The 18,683-nt window shown below is 49.3% G+C and overlaps 1 protein-coding gene across 1 annotated transcript in view; it reads right to left on the reverse strand.

Annotated features, from left to right (window-relative positions):
- PSMB2 (proteasome 20S subunit beta 2) overlaps window positions 1-18,683 on the reverse strand; it is a 192,166-nt gene that overhangs the window by 49,412 nt on the left and 124,071 nt on the right. Inside the window, exon 4 of the mRNA XM_078681151.1 lies at window positions 828-990. Within this exon, the coding sequence (XP_078537277.1) occupies window positions 828-990 (163 nt within the window). The remainder of the gene's footprint in view (window positions 1-827; window positions 991-18,683) is intronic.

Raw genomic sequence — 18,683 nt, forward strand, 5'->3', positions numbered from 1 at the left:
AAATGACATTAAATTATGTGAAATCCAAAAAACAGCATTTGGGACTATAGGCTTATGCAAAATTCGTTTTGTGCTAGAAAAAGTGCATGCAAAAAAAGCCAAGCACAGCAAATGGCAGCTGCTTGCGTCCTGGTCATTAAAGTGGTTTCCATGCATATGTGCACATTTTGTTTCTGCAAGCGGCCCGTTCCTACGCAATGTGTCATAATAGCATACTTTCATGAACTTTGCATGACAAGCGTAACATAATTATTGAAATTACGCTGTTGCAACAGAAATTTCACCAGGGCTTATTTGTGACCTACACCTTGATTCCCATCAACACATGGTCTAACACCCTGCTCTCGCATCCACTGTACCCAAAGTAAATCAGGCTACGATGCTCCAAAGCCAGCAGCAAATCCATGGTTTGCTAATTCGAGTACCACTTCCACCCAAATAAAACTGCTGTGATCATCTTCCATCATGAATGCTGCCATGCCCACACGACACACACAACACTTTACAGCGACAATGCCATGAATTATGACATGTCAAGGTAACGCTCACTGCTGCCAATAACCGATTTACTATGGGGAACTGCAACTGATCCGGTTAACAAAGCCAGTTTAATTTTACTATAACTTAGAAGACATGATGAGGATTATGCCTAGTTTGAATGAAACATGCACTTTACCCAGACCCACACACTCTTTGAAATGACAACACCAGTAAATGTTTGCAGTACCAAGTGCTGCAATTAGCGAATCGCAGTTTACTTACGGCAATATCAGAAGTGCTCAATGGGCATTTCAGGGAGTTTGTAAAGCAAGCCTCGTGACATTTACCTGGTTTGTAGTATCGGTCCAGAATGCTGAGTGTAAGGAAGGCACCATAACCATGGGCTGCAAACGGTGCTTGTGCCAGGGCTGCCAAGTAATCCATGTAATAGAGTGAAGGGCCATCATGCTCATCGTACCCTGCCAGCAGCAGATTTACATGGTAAGGGGTCTGGAATTAAAAGAGAAAACAGTTCACGAGTGGTAAAAAAAAAAAATGGTAAAAAAAACGGAGGAAGAAATTTATATGTTTACATCATCTAACTCTCAAACAGTAAAATACACTAGGGCTTATGTGTGCCAATAAAATAGAAGCTTATTTCAACAAACAACCTCTCCACGGATCCTCTTGTTCTTTCCTTTGCTGTTCTCCAGCAGGTACGTTGTGTTTTACTGGTGTCATGTGCTTCTTTTCAGTGGTATTTAAGCACAAGCATTCAAGTGCACTGACCCACTGCTTCAGCACATTCTACCATCCTTTTACACATTTGTTGTGCGGGGCATTGGTGATTTCCTCCTCCCGGCTTTGCAGAACTTTTGTGGTGCTCCCTCTTATTTTTCACTTTGACATCTAGAGAAGTAGACAGCAGAGTCCCAAGTAATGCAGAACAAAAAGTTCTGGACTTTAGGAAAGTAATGTCCCTTCTCTTCTGTCATGAAGTGGCTTTACTCCTGCGCGTCATAGACGCTATGTTGGTAGCACAGTTGGGGAGGCTGACGTGTCCCTAGTTGCTTTACAACTGCAGGGTGCAGTGTACCACTTGACAGAGGAGGGCGTTGTGGGTTGCCAGGAAGCCACACAGCTTCTAGAGGTTCACATGTCTCCTCATATCTCTGAAGTACAACAGGATAAAAAGGCACGCAAGATCAGCAACTGGTGTAGACTTCTCCAAACACCACTCGTGCCTGACCATTTCCAAATCTGGTGTCCAGGTATAACATAACTAGCCTTCTACTGGTCTTTTCTCCATTGGTTCGACGACTGAACCTTAAATCTTTCCACTACCAAGAGTGTTTGATTTCTTGGATAGACATGGGTGCAGGTTAAATGGAATATTGTATTGTTTTTCCTTTTCTCACTTCATGACTAAGCAATCCACCTTGGGTGGTGAAGGAAGTTACTTACCTTCTATAACGATATATCTGGTAGAGACACAGTCTAGCCGCAGATTCTTTAGCTTATTCCTTAACTTAGAATATCCCCAGGCGCCAGACTGGATCCGAAAAATCTTTTTCCCCAGCAATACCTCTGCATGCCCGGAGGCAGCGCTGCTCGGCTGTGCCTGACGTCGTCCACGGAAGTGACGTCAATGAAGCCACATAAGCCTCTCCCGGCGTGCTGACGTCAGTTTTCTACAGGAAACTTTTCCAAGCCACAACGCAGAGCCATGACAACAACTGCAATAGCATGGGAACAGTGTGTGGTAAAAAAGAATAATTCATTTATAATGAGAAACCAAAGTAAGTTGAAAAGCACCCAGCACCAGGACTGGAGGAAACTCACAGAGCCTGTGCTGCAAGCAAGGGCCTAACAAAGCGTCAAGTTGCGCCTCATGTCCTGGGGCTAACAGCTGCAACACAAAGGATACGACAAGGCAGACAGAGATTATCACCACAGGAGGGAAGGTAAAAGAACTACAATATTGAAGGAACATGTTGCCAGACAAGTGATTAGAAGTGAACAACCACCAGCAGTTCACTGTACACACCTTCCGGTGAAGGAGGGACTGCAGTACCAAAGAGAACCCAACCCAACAGACTGCCATAGAAAGGAGGCACAGGCGGGGGGGGGGGGGAGTAAAAACAAAATAACCAGACGTGAAGAACACGGGTGGATCAACAAGAGAAGGCAGTGAAACGTATAGACCTAAGCCACCTAAAAAAACGTGGACAGAGTGGAGAGCCAAATAGCTCGAAAGCCCAAGAACACCCCCTGCGCCAACGGAAGGTGCGAGAACGTGCCACCAACACTAGGATAGAGAAGAGGCCGAAGGCCCCCACGCAGAACAACACACCCTACCCCAGAGTGAGGTGCGAGAGCACACCTCTGGAAGACTAAGGCCACCAGAAAGAGCAGCTAGGTGGAAAGACACCATATGAAAAAGGTCTTTGCAGAGTGGAGAGGATGGGATGGGTGGGCATTAAGGAATCTGCAGCTAGACCGAAGGTAAGTAACTCTTCCATCTGATAGAGACATCTAGCCGCAGATTCCTTAACTTAGAATAGATACCAAAGCCATACCCCATAGGAGGAGGGTCTGCGAAACAACCACCAAGTTCCAGGAGAACATATTCGTCAACTGCTGACGAAATACGGTGGAAATCGCAATGCCAGGACAACGGACATCAGACCCATGACCCACCTTAAGGAGCATGAACAAGGGATGGTAAAGACGCCAAATCCGTAATGTTGACACACGTACGTAGAGTGACTACATCTTAAATAGGGGAGTCAAGCAAGCGGTACCACAGCACTGGTGTGCTGCATAACAGTTAAGAATGCAGAAAAGAGGAGCCAAGCTCGCGTCCGAGATGGCCGCGTTTTAGCTCGGCTCCGTTCACTCTCCTGTCTGCAACAACTATCCTGTACTTTATCCTGCCCCGGGAAGTATTCTACGATGTGCAGTGGAACGACGATACCTCACAGGCGCTTACCGTTTGCTCCGGTGGTTCCTGGGTGTCGCGGATCCTGAGTTACGCCCCTGTCTGCTTCGGGGCCTCCGGAGCGGCCGGGCCTGGCACTCCTTGGCGGCGCCCGGGCTGGACGGGGTGCGGTGGCCGGCCCTTGGTGGTGGTGGAGAGTTGGTCGGAGAGGCCGATGTGCTAACAGACCGATTGCGGCCCCCCGGGCCTGGTCCGGCGGTCCTGTGGCCTGGTGTTGGGGCGCTGCCTTCCATGGACGGGGTTAACCGTACATCTGGCTCGTCTCCCCTTTGTTCTCCGACCCGGCCATTTTGAGTTCCTCAGCCCGGGCTCGGAGAACGGTGCCGGCGGCGTGTGGGGTGCCGGCGCATCGCCTTCTTCTGGTGGCCCCTCTTCCTGCCCTGGTGGCACCTCCGCCGGTGGCTGCCGGTATTCTCTTTGGCCCCGTTGGTATCCGGGCGGGGGTTGGTGTTTGCAGCGGCCCCGCCGGGCTTCTAAGATGGCGGCCGGCCCCATGACTCTCGGCCTTGCTGGGACCAGCGATGCGGATCCGCCGCACGGCACGGTTTCTGAATACTGCAAAGGTGAGCCTACACTTGGCGACATCCTCGCCGCCCTGCGCTCCTGGGGGGCGCCTGTGACCGCACCTATCGCTATCCTGGAGAGAGGTCCCTTGGCTGGGCCTGCCGGGCCCCCTCCGGTTTGTGCGGCTTCATCTCTGTTGTGTGCTGCTGGAACTTTCCTTGGGGTCGTGGACCTGGTGGCTGCTGTTGGTGTGGATATACGGAAGTCCGCTGCCCTTCTTCATCCTGTGCCTCCTTCTGCTCCGGAGGTTCGCCAGCCGGATCCCGTCTGGCCCGCCCTTGATGGGTCTCCTTTTCCTCTTTTGCCTCATATGGCCGGACAAAGATCCTGTGACTGTGCCGCTGGACCGGCTTTCTCCGTGTTCTCTTCGGAACTGTGCCTGCTTTGCCTGAGGTGGTTCCTGTACTTTCTGGATCATCCGTGTCGCGATCGCTATGACTTGAGTGTATTTGTTAATCGACTCCCTGTAATTCACCTCCGTTTCCATGTGATCTGGTTCCTGCTTCATTGGACGACTACAGTTTGCGAAAAACGAGGACAGGGTTGAGCCGATCTTGCCTCTGTGGACTGTTATTTTGTGGTATGGTTGGGTGATCCGTTTATAATTGTATGAATCTGTTTGATACTTCTTAACGTTCCCGGAGCTTATCCGTGTATATGCCATCTTCCCGTGGGTTCTGAATATTCTCGGGCGGGGGGGTGGGAGCCGAAGGGGTTTTGATTCTGTGGCTCCTCTCCCGCTGTTTTTCCCTGTTTTCTCTTCCCCCTCCCCCTTTTTATCTACGTGATTCTTTCTTTCTATATTTCTTCTATATTTCGGGTTCTAATTAGGGCGACAGGCACGCTGCTGGGGGGTAGGCCATAGCCTTCTGCAGGGGTGCAGGGTGGGCTGTGCGGGGTGGTGGGGGGGTCTTTTTTATTGTATCTTCTTTTGTTCCTCTTTTGGTTCTATGGCTCTTATGTATCCCCTAATTTCGTGACGCGGTGTCGGCGCGTCGCCCCCCGGGGTGTTTGTGCTGGCATGGCCCTTTTGGTATGTCTGCTGTAACGGTTTACTACGCATCCGTTTCTCCTGTTGCCACTAGTTCCTTGTGCCGAATTAGTATTGGGTGCTTTGTTGGCCGTGGGGGGCGTGCACTGACGCTGCGCCCTCACTTTCCCCCTCCTTTTTTCCGATGTCCTTTTCCTCCCTTATTTTCCCTTTCCCCCCCCTCATTTTTCTTTTCCTTTCCTGGGTTGCTGTACGGAGGGCTTTTAGTTTTGTAAGCGTACTTTTCGCTGTTTTACTATTATGTGCCATGGTAGTGGTGGGAGGGCGTTGAGCAGCGATTGTGATTGTTATTGATGTGGGACTCACGTTCTGCCTTTGCCAAAATGTGACTGTTCTTTTGGTCTTTTCCTGTATTCGAAACTTCGGCTTGCTCACGGCCCACCGCGGCCCTCTGGACTCTACAGATTGTCATTATCCTGCGAAACCCCCTTTTTCTATTATAAAATTAACCTACTCTTATCCTGTCCGTGATGGCGGCTCGAAGACTTGTTACCTTTGCCTTCATATGAGCTATTTAGAAATCCTGTTGTCACTCCTGTATTGCCTAGTATGTCATTTTATTGTGGTGGCCGGCCCGGTGGGTTGTAGGCCCGTATCTGTGAGCGCCTTCTGTACAATAAAGGTTAAAAAAAAAAAAAAAAAGAATGCAGAAAAAAATAACAGGTCCCCGAGGGGGAAGAATCCTGGTCTCCTGTGAGATAGCGGATACATATACCACAAGACTGCCCATAAAGGATTGAGAGAAGGCACAGACAGAAGCCTCGCGCCAAAAGCCTACACCGCCAAAGACCAACACCGTCTACCAAAATGGAGAACTTCGAGAAGAATACACACACAGTAGTGCTACCTAAAGAAGCACCTGTGCCAGAATGGGAGTAAGAACTCGCACCCAGAAAAACATCAGGGGTGGAGCATAGATCCAGTGGCAGAAAGGCATAGACAAGAGCCAATCCTTGAGAACTAGGAATATGCACAGGACAGGAAGGAACAAACAGGACCCGTGTCCTGCAAGAAGCAAGGAACCCCCCCCCCCCCAGGGGGCACATGTCCACTGATAGACAGGCAAGATGTGCACAGCGAGGTTGTAGGAACACGCCAGGTTGATAAAAATCCCTATGGAGGCGGGGATATATTACGGACGAACCGTAGACAACCAATTGTAACCCTTGGAGAACAACCAAGCCCATGGATCTCATCAGAGGAGACATCCTACAACAGTAGGAAGAGTCAGCTTGCGTCACAAGTTCCTGGGCAAGGAAGAGTAGCAATATGATTGCCAACAAATACCCCCCAACGGGTAAGGCACAACCCTACAAAAGAAGAGTCCCTCTTGAGACAAGCTGTTAAGCAGAGGCTCAAAATAAAGTTAAACACAGCTTAACCAGCTGTACCAGAATAAGTAAACAACACAGCTGAGCAGCCACACAACCCAGAACATCTGCAGCCCACAACGGGTAACAGAAAAGAAAAGGACGGCACGGCCACAAAACCAAAAATCCTCCACAAGGATTAAAATGAGGGAGACACATATACAGGAGGTGCCTGACCCGCCGAATCTGCATGGGCGTCAAAAAGACCAGGGGTGAGGAATTCATATCGCCCGACGCCCGAGACAGGTTGGTTTCTGTCAAGGGCAAGAAGATTTAATGTGTATTTTGCCCGACGGACAACTAGATATTTACTAACCATAAGCAGGATAAAGCTCTGGTGCTCACAGCCAGTGACAAAGGCATAATGAAATGCAATCACCATGGGAAAAGTATCACGACCTGTAATAGACTAGAAGCCCAATATTTTTGCCTGGTATTGGCCAAAGAAATATGTAAACCCATTATGCAGGAAACTGCATTCTTGCTGCGAGGGTGTGTTTAGGGTCAGACAATGTGTTTGCTATTGGCCGCAAGGCGCCACACACTGTTTGTGAGGCAGTGAAGGAGGGAAAAGACAATGACGTTTCGTAGAATACATCTTCAGAAGCAGCTGGTAAGAGGTTGGGGGGCTGGGAGGGGTTCTCGCCACACCTAATCTCTTTGCTCTCCCGTGGAATGTTTTTGACCAAGTCTCCTGCAGACCTCTCTTGTGGCAGCTTGCTCCTCCTGGTTCTGACGTCTGTGCCCCTGCCCGGGCTATTAGTTTCTCCAGGGCCTCTGATACCTGCCCTCCCTCGTTTGTCCTTCTGTTGGTGTTTTCTCCCACTCGGGCTCCAATATCTGCCCCAGGCCTGCTGGAGGGGTTTCTCTCTTTCCCTCCCTATCAGGCTTTCTATTATCATGGCTCGTGTCACATTATGCTCTTGCGCTCATTCTTTCCCCTCAAACCTACGCCCTCACATATTTGCTCCTTCCAGGCTTCTGATGTCCAATATTCAGACTATAAGAGGCTGGGAAATATGGAGTGTCCCAGATCGATTTATTTATTTACATTTATGTTCTTAGGGGCCTAGGATTGTGTGAGGGTCCTAGTTTTGTGTGCAAGGGTATATGAAGAGAGTCACTGCAGCACAGTGTCACTCTCAAACCGTTTTTGGAAAGCTATTTATTTTCTTTGCAAGTACCAAAAAGAGTGAACGCCATTACTTGCAGTAAAACAGTCCTAAACCAGCAGGGCATCGGCCGTAAACCAGCTAAAAAGCGGGCCAAAAGCTCCAATATAGGCTACATTGCTCCATCCCTGAACAGAGAGCGTGTCAAACCTGCCTGTTTTTGTTCCCATATGCTGACGCCTTCTCAATGACACTTCGTGCAACTGCTTGATATCATGCACCGACCAGGCAACAGGATAAACCATTTGGGAGGTGTTTTGCTGGACGGGATACCTGCTGAATGTATTTGTTGCTGTGTGCCTGAAGGTTGTGTGTGTATGTGTGTTTGTTTACAGGGTTCGCATATCTGTAAGGTATGTGCTATCAGCAGATTGTGCAGGGTGGAATTGTGCGCGTTTGGAAGGTGCCTGTGTTTGTCATTGCAGGGCTGAGTAAATGTGTGCGGGGGTGCAAATGTCTCTGCATTGGGTTGTGTGCACCAGAGGGAAGGTGTGTGCGTGTGTATAACTCAAGATCTATCTCTCTGTGCCGGAGTATGTGTCTGCAGGGACTTTCTCTGCATACTCTGTGTGTCTGTGCAAGGGGGTTTGCGTTTCTTTTCAATAATGTGTGCTCTGTTCCAGGGTGTGTGTATCAGAGCTAGTCTGTTTGGGTGTCACTGCCAGTGTGTCTGTCTCTGCAGGGAGAGTTTGTGTGTCTGCCAGGGAAACTGTGTCTGTAGTAAGGGATACTGTGTCTTAAGGAGTGTGAGTGTGTGTGTGTGGCTGTGTGTGTGTGTCTCAAGAAGTTTGCCTCTGCAGTGTCGTGTGTGCAGGGTTTCATGTGTATCTGCACTAATGTGTATGTCTCTGACGGGGCTCGTGCATCTATGCAGTGGCAGGGTTTGTTTGTTTAGTGGACTTGTGTGTCTGAGCAGTGGGTTTGTGTGTGCAGTCCGAGGGATACTGAGTCACAGTGCTACTTCTGGTCTGAGGCAAGACTACAAATGGACTTTGACTTTATTGCAGACATGACTTACCAATGATCCTTAGGGCTGGTGAATAAAATTCACCCATAATCAAGCTCTTCACATTTAGGCCCGATATATTACTCTGAAGCAAAATGGCTTCAATGTACCCAAATATTTTGCGGTGCGAAAAGGGGAAAAACTCATGAATTGGAAATTAAGTTGCTTCAAAATCATATTGCGGAGATCATAGTTTAAAACAAGCATTTACAATGCAACGGTCTCGCCTTTGCAAAAGTTAGAGCTATTGACATTGTAAATGTCAAACTTTTTATTTATGTGTTGGTTTTGAAAACAGATAAATAAATGGCATTGTCATTTACAATGCCAATACCTTAATCTCTCGCAAATGTGAGACCTATTGCATTGCATTTCGCTGCCTGTGCAAGAAAAGTGTGGCTTGCAGGATGAGTTACAACAGGATGCATGCATATTCCTCTAACAAGAAAAGCAATAGTGCTGGGGTTTGACTTCACTAAGTGTGAGGGGGTAGAAGAAGAGGTGCGGGTATCCTCCACGGGAGTGGGGTGGGGGGGGTAATTGTGCAGTTATGCACACAAGACAATGGAGGGTGGGGTTTTACACTAACGATGGAGGGGGTTATGCACACAGACAACAATGGGAGGGCAGGCGGGGTTATACATGGACAACCGCAGATAGGGATATGCACACGGACAACAGAGGGTGTGCAGATGGGGATACGCACACGAACAATGCAGGGTGGTCGGTTGGGATTCTGCACAAGAACAGCAGCAGGAGGGCAGGCAGGGTTATGCACATGAAAAACATTAGATAGATTGGGTTATGCGCACAGACAATGGCAGGTGGGTGGGATTATGTACATGAACAATGGCCAGATGGAGATAGGCACACAGACATCGGAGGATGGGCGGGGATATGCACAAGGACAACAACATGCACAGTAATGTACACAGAGAATGGCGGGTGGTGTTATGCAAACAAACAATGGCTTTATGCACAGCAACAAATGCAGGCTGGCAGGGTCAGGCACATTGACAACGGCGGGCAGGCGAGAATGCGTGCATACAACGGTGGGTAGGTTATGCACATTGACAATGGCGGGCGGGGTCATGCACACGGACAACGATGGGTGGGCAGGTGTGGTTATGCACACAGAATAGGACAGAGGGATATGCACATTGACAACAGAGGGTGGGCGGGGTTAAGCACACGGACAACAGTACAGTGCACGACTCTTCAGTACAGGTGCTAAATAGTGCACGCTCCTCACAGGCAATGCATCGCAGGGAGGTTAGACTGGATCTCACTCTAAGCAGGCACATTGTGCTGAGAGAGACCTGCCTGTCCACCCTGCGCTCCGGATCCACAACTCGGGCATTGTGTTTTCTTCCCCTACTTATGGGCAGCTAAGTGGATGGTGTGTAAAGGGGGTCATTTGTGCACACTGGGGGTGCCACGGTGGGGCGTTGTTATAGGCGCAGCACGAGCTCGCTCTGCGGTACTGGCTGATTGAGGCTGTACTGGCAACTAACTATGTGCATAATCCCAGGCTGCGGCAGCTTTAAACACCATGGCCAGTGGCCGGGCTGCCAGCAGCAGTCAGAAGTGCCAGGCCCCCACACCACATCAAGAGGGGGCCGAGAGCGGGCACCTGGGAGCAGGACTCAGTGCCACAGACATGAGAGATGGCACACCCCTCAAACCAGTCTGTGCTTCGCTGCACCAACCCCGGTTACTTAAACAATCTACATATACACGGCATTCACGCCTTCCTCCAACGAGCCCCCACCGGGAGGAGAGCTGCCAGATTGCCCCGGGAGCTCCGTCTACACTTGCCTCCTTGCCGCTGTGAGGCCCGAAGGTACGCCGGAAGCGTAGCAGTCCGCGGGTGATCCCCGCACGCCACATACGCCTGAAGCGTACCCCTTCGCACCAACCTGCAGCGTCCTGGAAAGTACGGCACGCACGCCGCCTACTTCCTTTGGGCGGAACTTCCGACTTCGGGAGTCCCGCGCACGCGCCCACGGAGTGCCTGAGAGCGGGGCTCACATGCCCGAGGGAGAGCCCCGGCTACAGAAGTCCCGAATGGCGGTAAGTGGGGCTTAGTTGTAGGGGGGAGGGGGGTGCGCTTGTGTGTGTGTGTATGTGCGATGGCGGCGGCCGCAGCGGGGGGAGGGGGGTCTCTGTATGTGTGTGTGTCTGTGTAGGTGCGCTAGTGTGTGTTTGTAGGTGCGGCGGCGAGGGGGGGGTGAGTGTGTGTATGCAGTGTGTGTTTGCCTGTGTATGCGTGTGGCAGTGTATGTGCGCATGCGTGAGTGCAACTGTGCGAGTGCAGGAGAGGGACACGGCGCCGTGCGCGCCCACAAGGTACAATCTCCGGCAGGAGAAGCGCGTGACAGTCTGCTGTCCACATTCCCCCAAAAGTGATAACATAAGTTGTCTCGCCCTAGACAGCAAAAGCTTCGCTTTTGCTTTCGTCTAGGCGACACCTAAAAAGCATTAAGTGCTGTGAGCTATCTTCAGGCTCTTCAATCACTGACCAACAGAGACAACACAATGTAATGATTCATTCCAAAAATTTTATATATATTTTTTTTGCTTTGTCTGGTCCTCACCTACATCATTTATTTCTCTCTATTTGTTCTATTATTGCAAAATGTTACTGAAAAAATCTATATTAATAAAATGTATTAGCTACTCCGTAAGTGACCTCCCTCAGTAGTATTAGTGACTACGAGAGGGGTTATTTTTTCCCTTATGTAATGTAATGTATGTATGTATACTTGTAAAGCGCACTGTTACCTCGTTACGTGGTGTCCTGGTGCTGTATACCGCTGGGGAACCCGTCCTGGCTTTCCCTGTGAGAGGGCACCCCAAGGTGAAGCCAGGCATCCCCAGCGTTGCTGGGGCCGTTGTGGAGATTAAGCAAGCTATTGCCCAGAGTTGCAGAGTGGGACCCATGGTTAGCTTAGGCACCTAAGCGAGAATTATCGAGTCCACGGACATTGACCCAAGACCCTGCCCCGTCGGGAATTGAACCCTGGTCCCAGGCCGACCTCTGCCTCAGGGTCTGCCGCTTCTAACCAGTGAGCCACACTTCTCCACTTATTGAATCTCCATGTGCTTTTCTCACAGCTGTGAGTGTTATAGCCATCATTCAGAGAACCTTCTCCTAGCAATGGGGATGAAAAATGTTTAATCTCAGGGAGAGGGAATTCATCTATGTAAAAAAGGTGAGAGGCCTTCAACTTTGCCCATAAGCTCCTCGGCTGTGAGGGAGCTTTTTGCAGCTCCCCTTACAGTAAGGAGTGAGTGACTGAGAGGTGATGAATCCTCCCCTATTAGCTCTCCATTTCTCTAGGTAGGTTTAAAGGAGAACCTTCCATTTCTCTTAGAGTGATCCCAACATAAAGGATGCCTGTGAGGGAAATTTTCTAGTCCCTCTGCAGTGAGCCCCCCTTGTATGGCATGAATGGCTGAGAGAGATCATTAAATAATTATTGGTTCCTCCTCATCTTCCTCTTGCAGTTTCAACGGGCCACGTCAAGTCAAAGTACTTATGCAGGTTACTTTACGTATTAGCCTGTCCTTTTTGTGAAATCACTGAGGACACTTAAGTGATGAGAGAGATGAACAGTTGCTTTGTATATTAGGTTCTAGACGGCACGGGGCTTAGGTACCCCTCCTCAGCAGGGAGGTCGTGCATGTCATGCTTCCTTGCTTTTAATTGCATCACTGCATTTCCTTGTTCTACTTCTGTGGATGTCGCAGGCCAAATCAGGAAAACAGCTAGGGGATCTGGTCATCTGACCGTGGAGGTTACTTTCTACTATCTGTGCTTGTTACAACTATTATCCCTACATACACCAATCTTCGAAAACAGATGCCCCTCATTATATCAGCTGTACATATTAGACACCACTCCTAGCACCATCCTGTGTATAGCATGGTACCAGGCCATTCAGTTGTTTCTGTATTTTCTCTTCAGCAGCACATCCAGAGTGAGCTATGCGAGTACATCAACTTGTAGTACATGTTTGAACCTGGCCCAATCATGCCCACAACACAGCCTTGTAATGTACCACCCTAATGGTGCATCCATTCAATCTATACTGCATCTATAGCCACTTACCAATCTACATATAAACCATACTGAAAACATTAACTTTAACTTACCACACCCAAATACAGATAGGCTATTAAAGCTACATACTGCGCAAAGGTTTTTGTGTTGGTCGTTGTGATTGATGTTATCGATAGGTGGGACAAGTAGATTTTGCTTTAGGACAAGTAGATTTGAGTTGCATTTCGTCCCTCGGACAAGCAGTTTATTTGAAAAATTCCACACCCCTGAAAAGAGTGACCCCATCAAATGGTAGATCTCGAAGCCGCTCCTGAACATGCTCTGGGAAAACGCCCATCGCGCAACCACGCGTGGCGGCATACAGCAGCAGACCTGGCCATAGCACGGCCCACAGAGTCCATGGTGTCCATGGCAAACGAAATTGAAAAGTGCACCATATCATGGCCATCCCGGATTAGGCGGGCCAGATCGGCACGAGAGTTCTCCGGCAAGGAGGGGAGGAGCCGTTCAACAGCATCCCAAAGGGAAATGTAGCCCAAACAAATACACACAACTTGTTGAGGGACCGAAGTCCCGAGCTGGTGGATGCAAACACATCACAGCCATATGACTCCAACGGAACAGGAGTGACAGAGAGGGCTGCCTGAAGCACAAGTCCTCCAGCTCCAGGATCGAGGGTCAAACAGGCGGGGTCATTGGGAGCCGGCCAATGGCGATGTGCCACAATACGATCCATGGGGTCTCCCGAGGAGGGCCTTCCCCACGTTCCGAGAAGGATGTAAAACAATGACTCTGCAAAAGGCAACAATGGTTCCATGTTCTCTGCGCCCTGGTGGAGAATATCCAGCAAAGGCTCCGAAGGTCTAAAGACCGAGGGCGGCTCCATCCTTAAAATATCTGCAGCCCTGCAAACAGCCCTGACAAACGTCCCACTAGTCTCCGTGGCCCCGCGAGGCAGTGAGAACAAGTCATCAGTAGGTGATGGACACAACCTAAACCGGCCTCTTAATAGATGCTCAGCAGCAGGATGAGTAGGCCAATGCTCCACTGGCGCCTGCTCCAGAGAGCAGCGAAATGACTCAGGGGGTGGTCAACCCACCAGGACCACATCCTCCACCAATAAAGCTGGAGACGGCACCGGCATTGAGGCGGCGTCGGAGACCTCTGAAAAGGCCCCGACTGGCGGAGTGGAGCAAGCGTCGGCGACCCCCGAAAAGGCCTCGACTCTTTAAGTCGAGCCGGCGTCGACGACCTCCGAAAAGGTCTTGTCCCCTTGAGTGGAGCCAGCGAGCTCCGAAGAGGCCTCGACCCTTCGAATCGAGCCAGCGTCGGCGAGCTCCAAAATGGCCTCGACTCCTTGGGTCGAGCCGGTCACCTCCGAAAAGGACTTGACCGCTCAGAGTCGGACCAGCATCGACTCAACATTTCCCGAGGTGGAAACCTGCAGGAAGAGAGTACGCCAAAGCGGTGTCGTGCACCGTGCCGCAGCAAACTCCAGCGATGCCACAAGGAGCCTCGGAAGGCTGTGGGGTGGCGCTATGGAAGGGCTAGACGTCGTAGGATGTCCCCGGCACAGTATGAAGCTCGCAAAGGGCATCGAACACACTGTTCCTAGACGAGAGAAGGCCTGTAATTAACAAAAACAGGCCTGAGGTATTACTTTCCCGGATCCGAGTTAGGACGCGGAAAAGAAGAAAACTGACCTTAGCACGCTGGGAGGGGCTTATATGGCTCCATTGACATCACTTCTGTGACGTCACTTCAGGACGGAGCTGAGTGGTGCCGCCTCTCAGCGTGCAGAGGTAATGCTGGGGAAAAAGATTTTCCGGATCCAGTCTGATGCCTGGGGATATTCTAAGTTAAGGAATAAGTTCGGGAATCTGCGGCTAGACGTGTCTATCATATTTCCCTTACCAAGCCCTCAGTCTTCGAGGAGATTAATTCCTCCTTGTGCAGAGGTATGGAAATCAATGCAATTAGAGGCTGCTCACCCTCTCCCTGACTGTTATAAACATACAAGCATCCTCCCCCTTCCCATCACTTTCCTTCCCGATGACTAACGTGGGAAAGGTGCTAAGAAGCGCTCTTCTAAACACATGCAAAACATTTACAACAACAATGCCCCAGACAACTGAAACCTGGTTTCAGGGATGCTTCCCACTCATCTCCTCAAAATAAACAAGCTACTTACCCTGCAGTAATGCCTTTTCTAATAGAGACTATCTACCCGCAGATTTCTCACCTTGTGAATTTTCCCAGGCGTAACTTTCATAGCAATTCTCACGTGTGCTGACAGGTGGCCTTGTGCAGCTGTGCGTTTAGTCCATCCCGCCTTGGACATTACATCAGGGCCACTATATTTAAGCCACATCTGCGAGCTGATGTTAGATCTTCCTGATCTCTGTCCTCGCCTACGGACATGGAGCCTCTGAAATCAGATTATGGCAGTCTGTATACTTTAGGTTGGAATCTTATTAAAGGACTATGAGCCCATTCCACAAAACAGGGACGAGGGTGGGTTGGTGAAGAATCTGCGATTAGATAGAGTTCCTGCCAGAAAATCGTTACCGAAGGTAAGTAAATTGTTCTTCTGATAGAGACGTTTAAACGCAGATTCCTTCCCTTATTAATAGATGCACAAGCAGTACCACCACAGTGGGGAGTGTGTGGAATGGCTCAGCTCAGGAAATCCTGCAGAAAAGATTGGACGCAGTGCCAATCCCACTAGAATTGGCTATCCAGGCAGCAATGCTTTGTGAAAATACGGAGGGACGCTCCTGTAGCAGCCTAGCAAATGTTCATGACTGGCACACTATGGCAATGTCGTGGAACAGCCTTCAGTTTGATGGAATGGGCATGTAAGCCTTCTGTGGACTGCTTTTTTGGCTTACCCATAGCAGATCTTGATGCACAGATAATCGATCTTGAGTTTGGTCTTCTTGTTCACGGCTTCTGACTTTCTTAGCCTCAGAGAAACAGACAACATTTTTTTGTCATGTCTGTAGTCTCTGATTCACTCCACATAGAAGCTAAGTGCCTGTTTAGGGTCAAGGCAATGAAGCTGCTCTTCCTCTCTGGATGGGTGAGGTGCTGCATAGAGAGCCGGCAAGGTGATGGATTGCCTTATATGGAATGGTGTTGCTACCATGGGCAGGAATGCGGCTTTTGTCCGGAGGACTAATTTGTCCAGGAAGAATGATTTATAGGGAGAGGGGTGCACGTGCCCACTAGAATATTTTTCAAGGCCTCATTAACCCGTTGACCGCTGCACCGATTCTGCCGCAGTGCGGGCATATTAATGAGTGGGCGCGTTTTGGTCGGTCCTCTGCCTTCTTCCGCACACGCCCACTGTGAGTGACGTCGGACAGCCGGGGGCCATTCGACACACGCAATGGGTTAAAAGATGAAGAGGTTCTGGGCTGGATTTGCTAGGTTGTGGCCCTCTGTTAGCACCTTGGTCTTAACCTCTTGAGTGGGCAAAATAAGATCTAACAACTCAGCTGGTCTCTGATATACTATTGCAAAGGAGGCGGACTCAGTGGCCATAGGAATCGGTGAAGATCCTTTGGTAAAGTGTCCAGATCGGAATCCTGAAGGTCATCAAAGCAAATATGTTGCCATCATCCTCTTACTGATTGTCTTTATCATAATCTGTACCCACAGTATCATATGGTGGGGCATAAGTGACGTTGGTATTGGTGTAGATACCTAAGCTGGTGGCTGTTGAGGGAGTCATCAGGCGTGGTGGAATCGTGGGTGACGTAGAAGCCTACAACAGGGAAGGAGACTGGCCTCAGTGTGATGTCAAGGGGCACAATCTGCCCCCAGGACCAGTCTGCTGACCATAACCCGACTGGAGGCCCCCCTCAAACCCATGGGGTTCGGCGCGCTCCAAAAGGATCCGGTTTAACACCAAAAATCTCCATGGTTACTTTAAGTTGATGTAGATGTTCTGGCCTCGCTGTACATTAGAAGAAGCGCTGAAAGTGGGGCTAGTGGTAGAATCTGCTCCACGTGGGGGGAGCAACGCTGAGTCCAAGATGTGCTTGGAGCATTGTGCAACTACGAGTGTTGGAAGTGGTGGGATGATGGTGATCCTTGGATTTTTGTGTGCGACTTGTATTTACCTGAGCCTTGTGACCTCGAAGATGAATGTTCATGGGAAAGTCCTCTGGAGCACATCCACGTCTTTTACTTTGACCGTGAGAACTTTCTGGAACACCAGAGTTTGGTGACCATAAATCTGGCAGCACAATCATGGATGGCATTTTTATTCATCCTAGCTCAGCACAGATACGACACAGAATCTGTTTGGAGCCGAGGCACCATAGGCAGATGACTTGAGTGTCAGTTACAGAGACCTGCCTGTTACGACACTGCTTAAAACCTATAGTTTTGAAGATGACATTTTCTGTACACCTAAGAAAGGTTTGTGGAAAAATCGGTCAGAATGTGTCAGCAGGTGTGGAAAGAAAAGAACAGACATCAGTGAGCAGATGTGGCGCAAATATAGTAGCCTAGACTTCATGTCTGGGGCAGAACTGAGCTGCATGATGCCACATGTCGACATACGAGGAAATTGCTATGAAAGTTTCTGGATTCAATCTAGCACCTGGGGAAATTCATAAGGTGAGGAATCTGCAGTTAGAAGTCTCTATCAGAATGAAAATAGACTTGAAGATCTGGGTAGAAGAGCTGTAGGAAAGACAAAAGGTATCCTGCTGAAAGACTGGAAACCCTCAAACTAAAGGGCAACAAGTCACCTGGTAGAAATGACAAATATGATTTAGGTTCCTCAGGTGAAATGGAGTGAAGCAAGGCAAGGATGGTCAAACTATAGTGCAAAACATTAGGTACCAAGATATCGGACGATGGATTCCTTACCAGAAGAGCGAGGACTGCAACTGTTATGACTTGAATGGTCATACATAACTGTTGCTTGGAGGCCTCCTCTGCTTGCTTACAAATCTACATTGGTCTGTAAAGGAAAGTTGAGGGATACGAGGACTATGCTTAGAGGGGTACCCACACCCTAATCTTCCAGCTTAGGTAGCACAAAGTCCTAAGTTTCAGCCAAGCTTAGTCTCCTTCCTCAGGAAGCATGGTAGGGATCTTAGAGAATGTAAATTGATATATGTAAATTGATACTTGTATAGCGCACTACTCACCCGCAAGGGTCTCAAGGCGCTTGTACGAATACCGCTGTGGAACCCATCCTGGCTTTCCTTGTGAGGTGTCCACTCCTGGGCACCCCCCAAGGTGGAGGCCAGGCATCCTTAGCGTTGTGGGGGCCGTTGTGGAGATTAAGCAAGCTATTGCCCAGAGTTGCAGAGTGGGACTCCATGATTGGAATAGGCACGGAGGCGAGAATTATCAGGTCCGTGGAATTTTTGAGCCCAAGACCCGCCGAGGCGGGGAATTGAACCCTGGTCCCGGGCTAGACCTCTGCATCAGGGTCTGCCGCTCTAACCATTGAGCCACACTTCTCCACTTAGAGAAGATATGCATATGTTTACGAAGGGTTAAAAGAAACTTTTAGATATCAAGATCCTCCTGAGGCTCATCCTCGCTACATTAGAGTATTTCTTGCTTGTGTTTTAAAGGAAATGTAAACAAACTTAACTATGGAACACTGAGACATTGTCACAAAGGTCAACCTAAAGAAAATGGTGATCACATCAAAGGAAGGTTGACAAATCTGTGCTGGCGTCTTCTGCGAATGGACAATGTGAGAGATAGGTTAAAAGTACTGGGTACCTAAATTAGGGATTTTGTTGCAATAATGCCTGAAAGTCAGCCTCTTCAAAACACATCACAGGCTTGTCCAACACAGTGGCAAATTGGCATGAAGGGTTGAGGAGTAAGAAAAGCCTATTCATTGAAGTTCTGGTTACACCTAAGTGATGTAGTGCAGCCTTCTGCTGTTTAGAGCTTGAAGAATCAAAGACATGCTCACGATATTTGCCTGTCTTT

The sequence above is a fragment of the Lissotriton helveticus genome, chromosome 3_1, assembly GCF_964261635.1.
Source record: "Lissotriton helveticus chromosome 3_1, aLisHel1.1, whole genome shotgun sequence".
Classification (NCBI taxonomy): Eukaryota; Metazoa; Chordata; class Amphibia; order Caudata; family Salamandridae; genus Lissotriton; species Lissotriton helveticus.